The sequence below is a fragment of the Peromyscus eremicus genome, chromosome 1, assembly GCF_949786415.1.
Source record: "Peromyscus eremicus chromosome 1, PerEre_H2_v1, whole genome shotgun sequence".
Classification (NCBI taxonomy): domain Eukaryota; kingdom Metazoa; phylum Chordata; class Mammalia; order Rodentia; family Cricetidae; genus Peromyscus; species Peromyscus eremicus.
In genome coordinates this window covers 87651849-87667668 of record NC_081416.1, presented here as the reverse complement: position 1 = coordinate 87667668, position 15820 = coordinate 87651849, and the positions used below count along the sequence as shown (strand labels likewise).

Here is a 15820-nt window from a genome sequence, read left to right as displayed (position 1 = left end):
ACATTAAAGCTTGAATTTAACTTTGGATTGTTAGAATTTTTATCTTAGATTTCGGCACTATCCTCCCCTCCAACCCAGTATTCTCTGTACCTCATCCCTGTTTTGTTTCCTTCCAGAACAACTCCTATCACTCATAGCTTTGTTTATCTATATTGTTCTGTTAGGATGTGATTGTACAGTGTGGATATTTTTTTCTTACTGTTCACGTTTTTACCCTTAGAGCTTACGTAACTACTTAGAATAGAGTGGGCACTGAGGCATTTATTGAATGAGTAATTGAATCGTATTTGCTTTGATATACATGTTTGTTTTAAATTTCACAGAACCACAAAGAAGGAAAGGCAGGCGGCGGATATTTTGTCAACTAATGCACCACCTTACTGAAAACCACAAGATATGGAAGGAAATCATAGAAGAAGAAGAAAAATGTAAAGCTGAGGGGAACAAGTTACAGGTGGAAAATAACTCCTTACCTCAAGCAGATGAGATTCAGGTTATTGAAGAAGCAGATGAAGAGGAAGAGCAAATGTTTGAATAGAAGAAAACTCACGCTGAAGAAGCCTGGGGTTCTATGCCCAGGGTCAGCAGTCATTATCTAATGCTCACTGTGCTGATTCTTAACTGACCATTCCCATGTGGACAGGCCTTAATACTGTGAGAGAATCCTTGCTACCCTGGCAGTTCTCACTCCTAAGCACTTTGATCACAAACTAGAGAATGAATCTTAGAGTTGGCTGTAGTTGATCCATGTTGCAAAGCCCTTCCTCAAAGCCTTCACTGGTGTGTAAATACTTTGTCATAATGCTGCTTTGCTGGGTAGTGAGCTCTTTATTTTTCATGGCGAGGGAGGGCTAAAGCTAAAAATTCAAGAGACTTCAGCTTTTGAAGTGGCCATAATGCTTTTATGAAAACAGGATTCATCTTGTATTTCCAAATATATCTTTTAGGTCTTTGGGGAAGAGTGGGAAAACAAACCTCTGCCTAATCCAAAAAAGAATTCATTGTGGCCTTTCTGAGTGATTTCTGCTCATGGCAGTACACTGTTCAATATGGTTCTCCCAGCTTCATCCATGAAGGACCGAGGACCTTTGTTATACTTAACAAAATCCAGATGCATCAATTTCTGATGCTTTTTATTGTTGTGTATAATCTACTTGTGTGTTTTATTTCTGCCTAAAGTATTCAGGTTTGCTGTGGACATCAGAAGTCTGAATTCTAGTCATACTGATTTTGTTCCATGGTTGAATTTTAAAGGTGTTTAACAATGAAGGAATTTTATTCTGTAGTCAAAACTGTTATTATTTTATTTTTGCTCAGGATAAATAATTTTAAATATTTAGTTATTATAAACATGACATAGATTTGCTAGAAAAAAAAAACATTGTTCTAATGTTGATTTTACCTTTTATAAAATGAGTACCATTTTAATTAAAGCCAAGAAAAAGGAGATAGCTGTCTTTGGTCTTAGTGCAAAATCACGTGAAACCAATCCCATCAAAGATACTGCCTAAATAGTTGGTTATCTAAGCCGGGCAGTGGTGGTGCTTGCCTTTAATCCCAGCACTTGGGAGGCAGAGGCAGGCAGATCTCTGTGTGCTCCTCGGCTACAGAGTGAGTTCCAGGAAAGGCGCAAAGCTACACAGAGAAACCCTGTCTTGGGGAGGGGTTTGGTTATCTTTAGATATGTGTCTTAGTTGTCTTGTATCCTTGTGTCTGGTTATAGTAAAACTGACTTTTTTTTTTTTTATTTCTTTCTGCTCCAAGGATACATGACAGAGATGACTCATCACTATGTAATAATACTAGAGCCCCACAGAAAGACTAAATTCTTAGGTAAAGTACATGATGGGAAAACATACTTAATTTTTACATAAAGCTCTATAAATAGTTCAATAAATAATTCCATACAAATGCATATAAATAAATAAACAGACCACATTTATAATGTTTACATAACCTTATTAGAGTCTGGCTTGTGTGCCCTTATTTTGAAAATTATTGAAGTTATAGAAAGCAACCAAATTAGACCAAGATGGTAAATTGATTTCTCATTATCCTTGAAGACTGTACAATAAATATTTTGGAGCCATTCAACTTTATGCACAGTTAACTGTCCATTTCCATAGTAGTTCCTATAGAGTGTGATGCTTGAGTTTTTTACCTACCTAAGATAGTTGGGTTGTTCACAAGGCTGCAGTTAAAGTTCTATTGAAGTACTGGAGTTTTTGATCCTGCAAGTATCATTTAATGAATCACTACACTTTATTTATTAAACATGTTGAGTGCTGAGTTCCTTCTTGCCACTTTTGCTGCCACAACCACATCATTTGTAAACTGGTCCCACTATATATTACTGAGTAATAAAACTAACTGATAATATATTGAATTTGCATTTATATACATCTTGTGTGTATTTCTCTAAAATGTGTTTTCCATCCTATGTAAATGTATTTATCCTGTTGATTCCTTTCCTACAGACAATAGTATACGTGTGTGTATAAGTTTGTATGTGTACAGGCATGTGTTATGAGAAACGAATCTCTAAACTATTGTGTTCCTTAAATTTTGTATTGGAGTAATTTAGTTTTAAATTACTGTCTTGAAAGAAGCACATTTTTCTTCTACTAAAAATGTTACTAGAAACTCATTTGAAAATAATTCTTAAATTATTTAACCCTTGCTTAGTAAACATAAATGAAAACATCCCAAAGAAATCAAAATTATTGAAATTATCCATGGCAAAATTTTAAATGATTGACAGTCATTAATGTGAGAATATATTAAAAATAGACATGCCACTGTTCGATGGAGTCCTACTTGAGGAATTGTCATAAGCCTGATAAATCTTTCTGTGGGGGTGTGTTGATGATTGAACCCAGGCCACTAGCCTGCTGTGTGAGCACTCTACTATTACACAATACCTCCAGCTCATAGTTCTTATTTTGCTTGCTATAGGATCAGATTAATTTTTACTAGGATTTTATCACAAATCTGCTATTGTAACTCATTGGTATTATAAATATATAACTGAAATATCTATGTGCTTTCTGACATAATTTTTTCTCTATAGAAATCCATTTTTTTGTGGTTGTTAATTTATTTCATTGAAAGGTGTTTCCAGCTACTCTTACCTACATTCCTCTTGCTGTTGGCCGTATCTGCTTATTTTTACAGGAGTCTGCATTACTTAAGTCAGCAAAAATTCTCTCTCTTTATTATAACTCATAGAAACAAACTACAAAAGATATGAGTCGAGCTAACTGGTTCCTTTATTATAGTTGCTGGGCCACTATCAACAGTTCAGAAGGGTTTGTCGGTTACAGTGACAGGTAGTGTAGGGATGGAGAGCTGCTCAGGGGAAGGGGATATTTTACACTAGGCACTGAAGAAATCAGTTAGTTTTTATATGATTGGAGTGAGAGAGAAACAACACAAATAGAGGCCAAAACAGGAGAAACCATCTCCACTTTGGGCAAGCCAAGAGTTGTAGGCTGACTGGAACAGAGTATAAAAAAAAAAAAGGACTGGTTAGTGAAGTCTCTTCTAATTCATGCCATGACATTTAAATTATACTCTTAAGGAAATAGGAACCAAAGGGTTTTGATCTGAATGAAATAATTTCTTATATGGGGATCATCAACACACTAATTTGAATTGTTAAAAAGTTGTGGGTGGCCTTTGTTTGGTTTGAGCTTCTACCTTTGGTCCCAACAGACTAGACAAAGCCAAAATGGAGTTACTCTTGCTAAATGCCATATAATCAGACTGAAGCTTCAAGAGAATAGAGTCCCACATTCTGTGTTGCTGAAACACAGATTTCAGTCTGAGTAAATTGAGCACAATAGGGAAGTCTCCTGTGTTTTCACCTAGAACAAAACAAAGAAAAAAAACTGTGTGTTAACCAAATAATGCTTTTTCAATTGTTCTCTTTCCTTATTCCCACATTACAAAAACCCATTGTTCTGCCACAGTGTGGTATGAGAGCACTTTGTATATTTTGTATATTTGTAGATTTGTATAAATCAAGGGTTCCTTGATTTATATTTGGCAGATAAAAACCTTTGAGAGCTATAATTGAATTTGTTATATATTCTTTTTTCTTTTGAAAGTTCTAATTTTTTGCTTTTGACAGTGGAAGAACAAGATTTAGAGACAGATCTTGTGGGTTTTGCTAGGATGGGTTGTAGGGTAAAAGGGAAATGAATGGTCTTGAGATTAGGACACAGAATCAATTTCTCTGGTGATTAATTGGGTTTGGTAGCAAAGAGGGTGATAGATTTCTGATTTGGAAACTCAGTGTCTGAGAGTGAAAGAATCCATGAGAGGAGTAGATTTTGGATGCAATTAAGGGCAAACAGATGAATCCAGATTGAAACTAAGGTAGAGGGTTTGATAAATTCTGGTATGGTTCAATATAGTTGAGTTCAGAAGAGAGATAAGGGCTAATTTCTGGATTTACTTGATAATGAAAATTATATGGTGGAGTCAGAATGTAAGAAGAGTAATGAGGCTGGGTCAGGACTGAAACAACTAGATGGGGAAGGAGACTTCTAAGAGAAAGTAGAAAGAGAAGGAAGGGCACAATTAGATAGAAGTCCAAGAAAGTGGATATTTCAAGAGGGAAACCTTAGAGCTGGTGACATGGCTCATCAGGTAAGGATACTTGCCACCAAACCTGAGGAACTGAGCCTGATCACCAGAACACACACGTTGAAAAAGAAAACTTGAGGCCAGCCTGGGCTACAGTGTAGACCATGTCTCAAATAGTTATTTTAAAGCATGATCAGGAATGTATGTTACATGCTGCCTGAAGATGAAATCATAATAGTATGAAAACACTTTGATTTTCACAAGAATGGTATCACCTATGTTGTTTGTAAAAGGAGTTCAGTTGCTATGATGGAATATATGCCAGAATACCACAAGTTAAAACATGTTGGAAACTCAACAAGATGACACTATGAGATTAAATATTGTGCCTTCCCATCACAGAGCTGCTCTAGGAGAAATGTTATTCTGAGTTTTACATACTTTACTAGGTTGTACTGAAGTAGTGGTTGTCCATCTTTGAAAATATTCTCTCCTGCAGTTCTTTGTGGCAGAATAGCAAGAAAATAGCCCAGAACAGCCATCAGTAACCTGAGAAGTACCCTCCTCCACAAAGTATCTCCACTCAAGTAAAGCCAGATTCTTGAGTTGGCTGCAGAAAAGAATTTCAGAATGAGTCAGTATGGAGCATGATTGGTGTTTATTAAAGAGAGATTTTATAAATAGATTTAAGCATTGGGGTTAATTGAAAGAGAAGCACCTAACTCAGGGAAAGGCTAAGACAGCCAAGTGTGAGTGGGCTTCTCAAGGAAGAATTATGCTTGAGTGTCTTAGGAGAAGCCATATATATTATGGTTGCTTTCATGTTATGTCTCAAAGTGTTGTTAGGAAAATTTCTCCTTCCCTGATTTTTTTAATTTTACATGTGGGATTTTAGGGTGGCACTGGAGGATCTTTGAGTGGAATTACCACCTGATAAGAAAAACCAAGGATTGTGAGGATTACACAGTGTAAGTCATCTGTGGGGCATACATGAGCTACAAAGATGATGCCAAGAGGAAGTTAGCCCAAGTTGTTTATGCTAAGATTAGATACAAAAATCAGGAGATGATGTCAGTGTATAAACAGCTTGTAAACAAAGAAGATGAGTATAGGGTGACCTTTAAAATGATTAATTGGTTCCTTCCACCCTCTCCTAGGGTTCTGAGGTTTTCTGCTATAAAAGAGGCTTACTGCCTAATAATAAAGGAGCTCTTGCTTGACTTGACTCCCCACTGTGTCTGATTGTCTCTGAGTAAGAGGAAGGCTGGGAAAGGCAAGCAGCACACTTACCTGTCCTCAGTTCCAGGCCACCTCGTTAGAGGTAACCTAAGTTTCTGGTGGGGCAAGACCCCACAGCCATGTCCTTTACTGTAAATGGGATTTCTTGTGAGATCCCCAAGAAAGTAGTTTTATAACTGGGAAATGGAAAAGGTCTTATACACTTATACCTTTAGAATGGTTCATTGTTATTTAAACATTATTATGGCGCCCACACATGGAGCAAGAGCTTCCCCCTAAAACCTGAGAAAGATTTAAAAAAGGATTCTAAAACAGAGCTAAAAATATCTTCCTAGTTGTGTCTCTCAGGCAAGCCGTGAGCAACAGTATGGCAGGTTCGCAGTGGCATGTGGGCTTGAGTGCAGCATGGCAGGATTTCTGCCACAGTACACAGTAGCGTCTCCAAGCCGCACAGTACACTGCATCCTAACAGTTTTAGCTTTTGCTAGTACAAAAAAAGAAAAGGAAAAGAAAAAAAAGTTTCTGGGCTACATGCTGCTAGATGGAAGCATAGACCCACTGCTTTCAAGAGTTGATGGTGAGCATGGTTCCCAAAGCTGGCAGTAAATTTAATTCTGCCATGTGGGAAAGCTAAGGTGGGCAGAGCCAGCAGCCAAAGCTACTATTTCAGTCCTAGTAATGCTGCAGTTTAAAGCAATAGATTCACAATAAGACAGATTCAGATAGAATAAGACTTTAAATGGTTTACAATGTGTGTAAAAATGTACGTAGGCTAGGAAGAGAGAAGAAAATAAATGTAGACAGTTATATAAAGAAATAGTTTTAAATTATAAAGTCTTTAAAGATACAGTAAAGGTAATGGCCAGGCGGTGGTGGTGCACGCCTTAAATCCCAGCACTCGGGAGGCAGAGGCAGGCAGACCTTTGTGAGTTCGAGGCCAGCCTGGGCTACAGAGCAAGATCCAGGAAAGGCACAAAGCTACACAGAGAAACCCTGTTTCAAGGAAAAAAAAAAAAAAAGGTAATATGAAAAACAAGCCACGTAAAGATGGATATCACACAGAGTCTGGATTGTGCTGTCTTTGGGAATTTTAAATGCAGAAAGACATTTGATTGTAAAAGCTGTTGAGTTAAGCCTATCTATCTATCTATCTATCTATCTATATCTATATCTATCTATCTATCTATCTATATACATTTTTTAAAGGTATCTGGACTTCAAAGTTTATATCTAAGGATATGATACTTTGGAAAAGAGGTTCTGTTTTTGTTTCCACAGAAGATGAGAACCTGTGGATTGCTTCCAGGCTAATATGGTTTGATCAAGGAAGACCTCCTGAGAGGCCCAGATGATCCAACATCCACAAACAGCTTTAAGGCAACTGACTCATACAGCATCACAGACTACTCCAGTCAGGACTTAACCATAATTTTTAATTTTCTCAGGATCCCCATTAGATTGCCAGCACCCTCATCTAGCAGGAAGTAGTATGAGAAGCTATGCCCAAATTCCCAAAACATTGCTTATGAATGTTTACTTTTATTTAAAGCAGGTTGATTAGAAATACAATCTCTTTCTAAAGAAGAAAAGGGGGTAGTATAGATATGATAGGATGAAATAGTAGATTAAAGAACCTACTTTTAAAGAGCAACAAATTGTTTAAAAATGTTTTACATTGCTATGGATTTTGGTTTACTGATACAAATTTAGAGTTGATTTTATCATACTATATGTATATTTCTACTCTTGTTTAAGATGTTTATGTAACTCATTTAAATTGTACTGGATAATTCAGAAATACAGATTAATAATGTCTTCTATGATAGTCAAACTTATAGTCATGTTAAGTTTTCTAGGTATACATAGATATAATTCAATTAGGTAATCTTCAAACACTTCAAAGACCTAAAGAATATGGCATTTAAAATGTTTTAAAAACTTAGACTTTATGGACAATGAGACACATCTATTCCTGGCAGCACTGATTTACTTCAAAGAGAAAGATGGGCATCAAAGACACTCCATATGGAATTTATCTTCTTGGCAAAAATAGCCATTTGGGCGAGAAACTGTTCTTGCCTGGACTGCTTGACAAAATGTTGTATTGACTGGACATTAAGGACCATTGGAAGGTGACCACTGAACTTTGCAAGGCAAAATGGTCCTTCAGGTTCCTGCTTTACAGAGGAAACTGCCAAATATTCTACAGAACACAGAGAAAAATGACTGAGAGACTCTAGGCCTATGGGCTGAAAATGGATGCCCCAATATTGCAGAAGAACTTTAGGTGACTGTCCAGGCAGCCAGCTGTCTTGGTCATTCTAGATTTTTGGAAGTTGCTTACAATGCACTTCCTGTTTACTTAGGTAGTATTATATCCTTCTGGGGTCTTTGATGTAGTTGAAGACTAGATAGTTATGATGAAAGAGATAAATTAGATATGAAATTTAGACTCACAAATATAGGATAAATAAAATATTTTCTTTAATTTTACAAAATACAAATAGACTAGATATTGTAACTGTAATTCTTGCTTGGTATATGTAATTTTGCTAGGTTAAAGTTAAAGCCTTTCTTTTGTTTAGCAAAAAGTGATAGGGGAATGTCTTTTTGTATGCTGTGAAAATATGTTGCTCTGATTGGTTGATAAATAAAGCTGTTTGGCCAATGGTGAGGCAGAATAGGGTTAGGCAGGACAGTCTAACTAGAGAAGAGGAAGGAGAAAGGCAGAACAGAGGAGATACCAGCCTGCCATCCAGGGAGCAGCATGTAATGGCACGCAGGTAAAGCCACAGAAAATGTGACATATAGATTAACAGAAATGGGCTGAGTTTAAGAGCAAGAGTTAGTCAGTAGTAAGCCTGAGCTAATGGCCAAGCAGTTTTAATTAATATAAGCCTCTGTGTGTTTACTTGGGTCTGAGCAGCTGCAAACCAGACCGGGCAGAACACAGGAAAACTTCAGCTACAAGGGTCTGAAGAAGAGATGGCTTGGCAGTTAAGAGCTTGTACTGCTCTTGGAGAGGACCTGAGTTCAGTTCCCAATGCTGACACTGAGCAACTCAAAACTACCTGTAACTCCAGCTCCAGGATTTCTAGTACCCTCTTCTGGCCTCCTGGGCACATGAACACACTCTTACACAGACACATAATTTAAAAATTAATCTTTAACAAAAATTGGTTTATAAAAAAGTGTCTCTATTTTGGCCATTTTTGCAGTGAACATTAATCATGCTGGAATTCTGGACTCTTTCCTGACAATAGGCTTCAACCAGACTCGGTGAGGAGCTTTCTTCCCATGTCCACATGCATGTCCCTTTCCTGTCTCAAAACCACTCACTTAACTTTGTGTTTGGATTGACTTGATACTGCTCCTAGTGCCAACATTTCTAGCCATAGTTCTCACTGAAAGTGTGTTAGTCTTTTTTTTTTTTGACACATTTATTGACTGCTACAATTAAATACAATTTAATCCTAATTAACTCACAGTTTGTGAAGGACTCTGGCTTAGCTAATAGAAATTTACTTTTGTTTCAGCTTAATTTTCTTTGTATGTAGAAATTCTGGTATGATTGTTGGTCACGTCAGTAATGTGATCTGGTGATCACTAACACACTCTTACATTGTTAGCAGAGGTATATAATTTCATTACCCCAGTAAACACAATCCTTTATCACCTTATTTGGTTAACAAAATAATCCACACACAAGTGTGCCTTAGAAGCATGTCTTTCAGGGTTTGTGATTTTGTTTGACTTGTTGTGTGTATTGGTAATACAAATTTAAATATGAAAGTAAAATTAAATGCTATTTGTAAATAGGCATAGCACTAGATATGCTGCCAAGTTATAACTGTCACTGTAACTTGTGGGGTGCTCAGTGACAGTGGATGAGCATATCACATATGATTTATTTCACAATTATACATTTAAAACAAAAAAGAAACTATAAAAAATATGAAAAATGTTTCTGTGTTTCAATATGAAGTTTTGGACACAAAAGTAATAAAATTCTCATGTATCACAAAATATTAATCTTACTCCTTACCCATTAAAAAGTGTAAGAACCATTTTTAGCTTATGATCCATGTGAAATAGATGGCAGGCCAGAATTGGAATAATTTTCTGACACTTGATCTAATTCTTAAATGGAAAATATTTATTAGTTTTATTTCTCTCTTCCTAGCATTATTTCCTGCCTGTCTTAAAGTGGTAGTTTCTTTATAGGTTATTTTTTATTTTCTTTTAAGAATTGGGATGCTTTATTTGCAACATTTCATTTTTTATTGAAATAGGTACTTATTCTTTTCCCCAGAATATTGCCTTAAATATATTCTAAAAATTCTCATATGGAGTTTAAATTTTTTAAACATCCCACAATTTCATTTTTCCCCTTTTTACCAACATTTATTTTACAACAAAATTCAAGATATAAGACAAATTTTGTTTTCTTATTTTGTTATAAAAACCCATCTTCACTCATATAATCCCTCCACACTCTCTTCAACTAGACTCCCAGAGCTCGGCCTAGTACTTGGCTGTGGATCTCTGCTTCTGCTTCCATCAGGTACTGGATGTAGGCTCTATGATGACAATTAGGGTAGTCACCAATCTGATTACTGGGGAAGGCCAGTTCAGGCACCCTCTCCACTATTGCTTGAACAAGAAAGCATCAAGATCTGTGGAAGCCCGTTCTTGGGTTCCTCGTGGCTTTACCCAGCACGTCCGCATAGAGGATGATTAGACCACGGGCCTGAGTGCAGGTGTCTGGGATGGTCTGCACTTGGCTGTGCTGGGGGAGGAGGTCTTTTGCTCCACCCCTTGGCGTCTCTATAAAAACCCTGGGGCAGAGACAGTCGGGGCCTGTTGGAAAAGGTTCCAGGCCCTCTCGAGGCTATCCTTGATTTTCTATCTGTTTATCTCCGCAAGATTCTCTGCAATAAATCCTCTATCTAATATTTCTTGCTGCTCGCACTCAAGAAAACTCTGGGGAACTGTGGGGGTGGTGGGTAAACGCCCCACAAAGATCATGATGGGAAAACCCACAGAGACAGCTGACTTGAGTTTGTGGGATCTCATGGACTCTGGAATGACAGCTAGAGAGCAGGCATGGGACTGACCTAGGCCCTCTGCATCTGGGTGACAGTTGTGTAGATTGGTCTTTTGTGGGGTCCCTAGCAGTGGGACCAGGACCTGTCCCTGATGCATGAGTTGGCTCTTTGGAACCTATTCTCTATGGTGGGATGCCTTGTTCATCTTTGATGCAGTGAGCAGGAGCTTGGTCCTGCCTCAACTTGACATGCCATGCTTTGTGGATTACCAAGGGAGACCTCATCTCATCTGAATGGAGAGAGAGGAATGGATGAGGGGGTAGAAGGGAGGTGGGGGGAAGAAATGGGAGGAGAAGGGGAGAAAACTGGTTGGTATGTAAAATAAAAATGAAAAAAAAAAAGATCTTCACATTATTTCCAGAGAATAGTATGCATATTATTTATGCTTTGGGAACTTAATGAAGTTTACTTTTGGTATACTATAGGCTTAATTTTCAAGAACTTTACAAGGTACTTGTAAAAATTGTACAGAACTTGACAATACTCATTAGATCCACCATGCTGCTGATGAAATATTGTTCTTCTGTATTCTGTGCATGTGCCCATTGGTATGTATGTGCTTGTGTGGGAGGGTATGGGTGCATGTGGAAGGTAGACAGCAATCTTGGGTGTTGTTCATCAGACATTATCCAACTGCTTTTTTGAGACAGGGTCTCTCACTGAACTGGTACTTGACAAGTGTGCTAGGCTAGCTGACCAGTGAGCCTCAGGGAACCATCTAAACTTTGCCTCCCTGGAGTTGGGATTAAAATTGCACATTACCACACTTGGCGTTATATGTGGTTCTGGGGAGCTTGAACTCAGTTCTTCATGCTTATACTGGGAACACTTTACCAATAGAGCCATCTCCCAGCCCTGTGTCTCATTTTTTTTTAATGCCAATTGATTTGTCTTAGAGTGGGAGAAGTGAAGACTTACTGTTTTCTGAAAGGTGCTGTTTGGTACACCATTATAGCTTCCATATAGACAACATGTTTTAGGATTATATAAAATGCATGCCTTTATCTTGCTTATGCTTTCTGGCTTGAATTTTACTTTATTCATTACTCCTATTTCTTTTTTATATGCACTTGTCATAGGCCTTTTGCCTATCGTTTAAAAGAAATTGCTCCTTTGTGATAAGATGTGTATAGTCCAGGCTAGCCTCAAACTATATCTGAGGCTGGCCTTGAACTCTAGATCTTCCCACTTCCTAAATCCTTGAATTACAGGTGCACTACCATGCCTAGCTCCATCCTTTTATTTTAACCTTTAACTTGTTTCAAGTATTTCCTCTATGCAATTATAGCATTGGTTTGCTTCACTGCCTAATCCTTATAACTTTTTTAAAGGTACAATAAGACAATTTACATTTATTCAGATAACTCTATGTAAATACTTCATATTATTTGGTCTTTTCTAAAAACATTATTGATGAATATTGATATTAGTCCACCAAACTTCTTTGGAAGTCTTGCAGAATTCTGTGCTAAAAGTATCTGGCCCTAGGCTTAATTTATTTATTTATTTATTTGGTTGGGATACTTTTAATGATTGCTTCTATTTCCTTTGGGGCTGTAGATCTATTTAAATTGTTTATCTGATCTTGATTTAACTTTGATAAGCGGTATCTATCAAAAAATTCATTTCTTTTAGTTGTTCCAATTTTATGGAGTATAGGTTTTTAAGTATGACCTAATGATTCTTTGGATTTCCTCGATGTCTGTTGCTATATCTCCCTTTTTGTTTCTGATTTTGTTAATTTGGATATTCCATCTCTGTCTCTTAGTTTGGATAAGGATTTGTGTATCTTGATGACCCTCTCAAAGAACCAACTCTGTTTCATTGATTCTTTGTATTGTTCTCTTTGTTTCTATTTTATTAATTTCAGTTCTCAATTTGATTATTTCCTGCCATCTACTCCTCTTGGTTGTGCTTGCTTCTTTTTGTCCTACTGCTTTCAAGTGTGCTATTAAGTTGCTAGTATGAGATATCTCTAATTTCTTTATGAAGGCACTTAGTGCTATGAACTTTCCTCTTACTACCACTTTCCTTATATCCCATAAGTTTGGGTATATTGTGCATTGAATTTCAATGAATTCTAGGAGGTCTTTAATTTCCTTTCTTTATTCCTTGATCCAGTAGTTGTTCAGTAGGGAGTTGTTCCATTTCCATGAGTTTGTAGGCTGTCTGTTGCTGTCGAAATCCAGCTTTAATCTGTGGTAGTCTGATAGGATATGGGATTTTTCAATTTTCTTGTATCTGTTGAGACTTCCTTTCTGACTGAGTATATGGTCTATTTTGGAGAATATTTCAGGAGGTGCTAAGAAGAAAGTACATTCTTTTGTGTTTGGGTGAAATGTTCTGTAGATATGTTAGGTCCGTTTTGTTCATAATGTCTGTTAGCTCCATTATTTGTTTGATTTTCGTCTGGATGACTTGTCTATTGATAAGAGTCGGGTATTGAAGTCTCCCACTCTTAATGTGTGAGCTTCTATGTGTGATTTAAGCTGTAGTGGTGTTTCTTTTACAAATGTGGGTGCCCTTGTGTTTGGGGCAGAGATGTTATTATTAAAATGTCATCTTGGTGGATTTTTCCTTTAATGAATAAATATCCTTCCCCATCTGTTTTGGTTAATTTTGTTTGGAAGTCTGTTTTGTTAGATATTAGGTTAGCTACACCAGCTTGCTTCTTGGGTCCATTTACTTGTCAAATCTTTTTTCCAACCCTTTACTCTGGGGTAATATATGTCTTTGATGTTGAGGTCTGTTTCTTGTTTGTAGCAGAAGGATAGATCTTGTTTTTTTTGCATCCACCCTGTTAGCCTGTGTCTTTTCATTGGTTAATTGAGTCCATTGATATTGAGAGATATTAATGACCAATGATTGTTAATTCCTGTTATTTGTTGTTAGTGGTGGTGGTAGTGTGTGTGTGTGTTTCCCTTCTTTTGGTTTTGATGGTGTGAGATTATTTCTTTTGTTTTCTCAGGTGTAGTTAACCTCCTTGGGTTGGTGTTTTTCTTCTAATATCTTTGTAGGGCTGGATTTGTGTATAGGTTTTGTTTAAATTTGACTGTGTCATGGAATATCTTGTTTTCCCCAGCTATGATGATTGAAAGTTTTACTGGGTATAGTAGTATGGGCTGGCATCTGTATAATCTTAAAGTCTTTGTAACATCTGTCCAGGTCCTTCTGGCTTTTAGAGTCTCCATTGAGAAGTTAGGTATAATTCTAATAGGTCTGCCTTTATATGTTACTTGACCCTTTTCCCTTGCTGCTTTTAATATTCTTTGTTCTGTATGTTTAGTGTTTTGATTATGTGGCAGCAGGGGGTGGGTTGATTCTCTTTTCTTGTCTAATCTATTTGGTGTTCTGTAAGTTTCTTATACCTTTATAGGCATGCCCTTTTTAAGGTTAGGAAGTTTTTCTTCAATGATTTTGTTAAAAATGTTTTCTGAGCGTTTGAGCTGAGATTTTTCTTCTTCTATTCCCATTATTCTTAGGTTTGATCTTTACATAGTGTCCCAGATTTCCTGGATGTTTAACATTTTCTTCAATCAATTTCTATCATATCTTCTATGCCTGAGATTCTTTTTTACATCTCTTATACTCTGTTGATACTTGAGTCTGTAATTCCTGTTTGCTCACCTAGATTTTCCATCTCCAGGATCCCCTCAGTTTGTTTTCTTTATTGCCCCCTTTTCCATTTTCAGGTCTTGAGCAGTTTTATTCATTTCTTTTACCTGTTTGCTTTTTTCTTGGCTTTCTTTAAGGCATTTATTTCCTCTATGTTTATGTTTTCTGGATTTCTTTAAGGGATTTATTCATTTCCTCTTTAAGAACTTCTAGCATCTTCATAAATTTGGTTTCAAGGTCATTTTCTTGTGCTTCAGCTGTAGAAGGGTTACTTTAGTAGGATAGCTGGGCTCTGGTGGTGCCATAATGCCCTTGCTGTTGTGTTCTTGTACTGGTTTTTAGGCATCTATCTGGGTTTGGGATGAATATTGGTCTAGGTGCCCATTTCTGAGTTTGTCTTTGTTGGATGGGTGTTTTATTCTGTTTCCTCTTTAGTCTTCTGCTCCTTGTGGTCTATATTTCTAGTGGCCAGGTGTGACCTCTGGTCAAACAGGGAGTCTCCCTCAGAGAGGGGTGGGAGAGCTCTGTTTTTCTGACTGGCCTACACCTGAGCAGTGGATATCTACCCGTGCAGGGGCAGGGGCATGGCAGTGAGTATGGACAGTGGGTAGGAAGGGGTGATAGCAGCTTGGGTCCTTGGGATCTGAACCAAGGGCATAGGAGGTTTTCAAGAGCAGGTGGGCCTCTTAGCTGTTCTGACTGGCATGGCCTGCACCTGGACAGCACTCCACCGTTAATTTTAAAGTACAGATGTTTCATGACTTAGAATTTTTTAATTTTGTGGAGTGATATAAATTAGTGTCTACCACACCTTAAATTTTGACTCCCCCATTCCACCCGCTGCCCAGACTAGTGTTCCATGGCGTGATTCTTGTGATCCTGGGCAGCAGTAGGAAGCTGCAGGTCCTAGTCAATCATACAATTATCAGAATAAGCAACTGATACTCTGAAATGCATTTCTTTTCTCCCCAAACTCTTAATGCTCAGTAGGTGAGGTGTAGTTTTGCGTTTTAACTCACAATATTCTCAGGCTACTTTGTACTGGGTTAATCTAGGCACAACCACAGGAGGCACGTTACATCATTACTCATTGTTTTTGAAATTGTATTTTTTTTCCTGTAATGATATAAAGCACATGGTTATTCTGGTCCATACGTCTCACTTTGTCTTGATTATATAGTTCAATTTATTAAACCCTCAATGCTAGTCCTTTTGCTACTTTTTCCCATTTATCATTTTTAGTGAAATGCACAATCTCCAGGTTGAGT

At 37.3% G+C, this 15820-nt stretch overlaps 1 protein-coding gene across 1 annotated transcript in view; it reads left to right on the top strand.

The window, feature by feature from the left end:
- The window catches only part of Pde3b (phosphodiesterase 3B), a 149169-nt gene extending 146132 nt beyond the window's left edge, over nt 1-3037 (top strand). The window contains exon 16 of the mRNA XM_059268486.1: nt 324-3037. Coding sequence (XP_059124469.1) covers nt 324-538 — 215 coding nt within the window. The 3' untranslated portion in view covers nt 539-3037. The remainder of the gene's footprint in view (nt 1-323) is intronic.
- The last annotated feature ends 12783 nt before the right edge of the window (nt 3038-15820 follow it).